Genomic DNA, 2,146 nt, shown 5'->3' on the forward strand with positions numbered 1-2,146 from the left:
CGTATATGGCAGTTTCCAATCTATAACCTCTGTAATCAGTGCTTTTCAGTCATCCTTCGGTATAAACCCAAGGCGCATATATTTTTTTCCAACTTAAAGAACCAATTAATGCAATATTTGCGGCAAAACGTGGCCTCCAGCCGGACAACTTTCAGTGGCCGAGTTGCGCATAAGACAAAAATCTGAAACTTTTGTACCTAACACTTTTTGACATAACCTCAAATTAACCGTCAAAATGGCGAAAAACTCACTTGTCCATGTTGTATTGCGCCTGAGGGATGAGATAGTTCTCGATGACCGACCAGGCGTTGTTGAAAGGGGCAAAATCGTCGGCGATCGCCCCGTACATGGCGTGCAGCCAGATGTTGTAGCTGAAAAGTAGCCGATTAATCTTTGAGCGAAACAAAAGTTGTTCTGGAAAGTTCGAGAAAATCACCTGATGGCTTCCGAGTCGGTTTCATGGCCGTGATCCACAGTTTCTACCAGCATGTTCTCCAGACTGTGGTACGGCACCCCATGGCTTGAGTAGTAGCCGTTGTTCGAGTCGACGATTTGATTGTAGAGGGTGAGAAATCGTTCTGAATATTCCCCGGCATTGGCCAGCCCCAGGAGGAGGCAGGAGATTAACAAGCGCATTTTCTGCGGAAAATTCAACCGGTTACTAGCGCAATCGAACAGCTAATGCGGTCGCTTTCCCTGCCTGTCCAGCGGTTAAAACACCCCGACCCTCAAGTGGTTTATTTATTGTTTTTCAACGAAATTTGAGTGTTGTGGCCCATTCTCATAGTTTCGAGTGGTTTATTTACTGCACAGGAATGTGTAAAGTAAAAAATGCGTGTCCGCATTCAAGACACTTATAATCCAAGTGTTTATTTGCGCTCCCCGCCACTCAAGTAGCCCCAAATTTTGTTACTTTTTCCTATTTATACACTCAACTAATGACTTAAGAATTTCTGAGCTCGTGACCGACTTTGAGTATTTACTTCATTATTTAAACAGTTCAGAACAACAATTCAATGGCTGAGACTGAAACGCCATAGTCTCAAAGCGGGGGCTTTCCGAAGCTCCTAATTGGGGACTTTACCCTCATTTGCTGCCGCTGAAATTCCGCACGGTTAATGACTTAGTGCCCAAATTGACAACAGTGGCTAAAACATGTGGGAAACCCGCGCACGTCAGCCACAACTGTGCTGCAAAGGAATTAAGTTGGAAAATTTGAGCGTGAGTTTGGAAATTCCATTATGCATTGTTCTCATTTATCTCTTATCCGATCGCGATGTTCACTCAATTGGCGAAAATTAGGCAGAGGCTTCATTTTGAAAATCGCAAATCGAGAATATTATTACAGCTAAATGTTGTGTGTCGTACTCTTTCCGATTCGTTCAACTTTTTAAATTTTAAACTGGTGTTTTTGAGGAAAAATCTAACAAAAGGCGCTATTGTCACAGCGCCATCTCTTACACGCACTTCACATTGCCCAAGCACTGTTTGAAGATTTTCACCATGTTTGAAGACCATTTCGAACTCATTCTCTTTGCAGTACACTATAAATAGCTTGTTAACGGCAAATAATTTATTAATATATTGTGCAACGAGTCAAAGTTCTGAACTTTAATTTAAACATGGAAAATGTTACAAGCGCGTAGGTATACTGTCCTGTCACTTCTATCGATTGCGGCGATTCGAACCAATCAAATAAGCCCACCGGTTTGTTGTTATCGAACGTATCGTTGACAAGTTCTACAAATGAGTTAAGACGATTTAAGGTTAGGTGGTTTTGTTTATTGTTTGATGATAATTATTTTATAATTTGTCGAGATAAATAACCGCGAGTCCGCCAATATTTTTTTTTTCATTCTCGTGCATTTCGAACCTTATATAAGCTCTAGACAAAAATGAGAAACAAATAGTATCGTACAGAAATTCATAGGTAAATTTTATACGCTCTTGGCTAGTAATTTTTAATTTTTTAAGAGGGATTGTTTGAATTTGTTGGAACAAAAATAATAGCATTGCCTTTATATTAGCACAAAGAAAGACAGTGATAATTATGAGTATTTCTTAATTTATAACAATTTACAAATGATTTATTCTGATCAACTTAAATGGGTATTAGATTTTGTATTCGTAGTATTTAAGTAAGCAA

General features: G+C 39.5%; 1 protein-coding gene across 1 annotated transcript; it reads right to left on the reverse strand.

The window, feature by feature from the left end:
• Positions 1–251: 251 nt before the first annotated feature.
• Positions 252–738, reverse strand: LOC125502808 (exoglucanase B-like; the record flags this gene model as incomplete). Its single annotated transcript, XM_048662121.1, is given in 2 exon segments — positions 252–371; positions 437–738. Coding segments are annotated over 2 exon segments (320 nt in total), but the record flags the coding sequence as incomplete, so codon positions are not given.
• Positions 739–2,146: the final 1,408 nt, after the last annotated feature.

Source organism: Dendroctonus ponderosae, unplaced genomic scaffold, assembly GCF_020466585.1.
Source record: "Dendroctonus ponderosae isolate FM_Combo_2020 unplaced genomic scaffold, Dpon_F_20191213v2 Dpon_F_20191213_10, whole genome shotgun sequence".
Taxonomy (NCBI): Eukaryota; Metazoa; Arthropoda; class Insecta; order Coleoptera; family Curculionidae; genus Dendroctonus; species Dendroctonus ponderosae.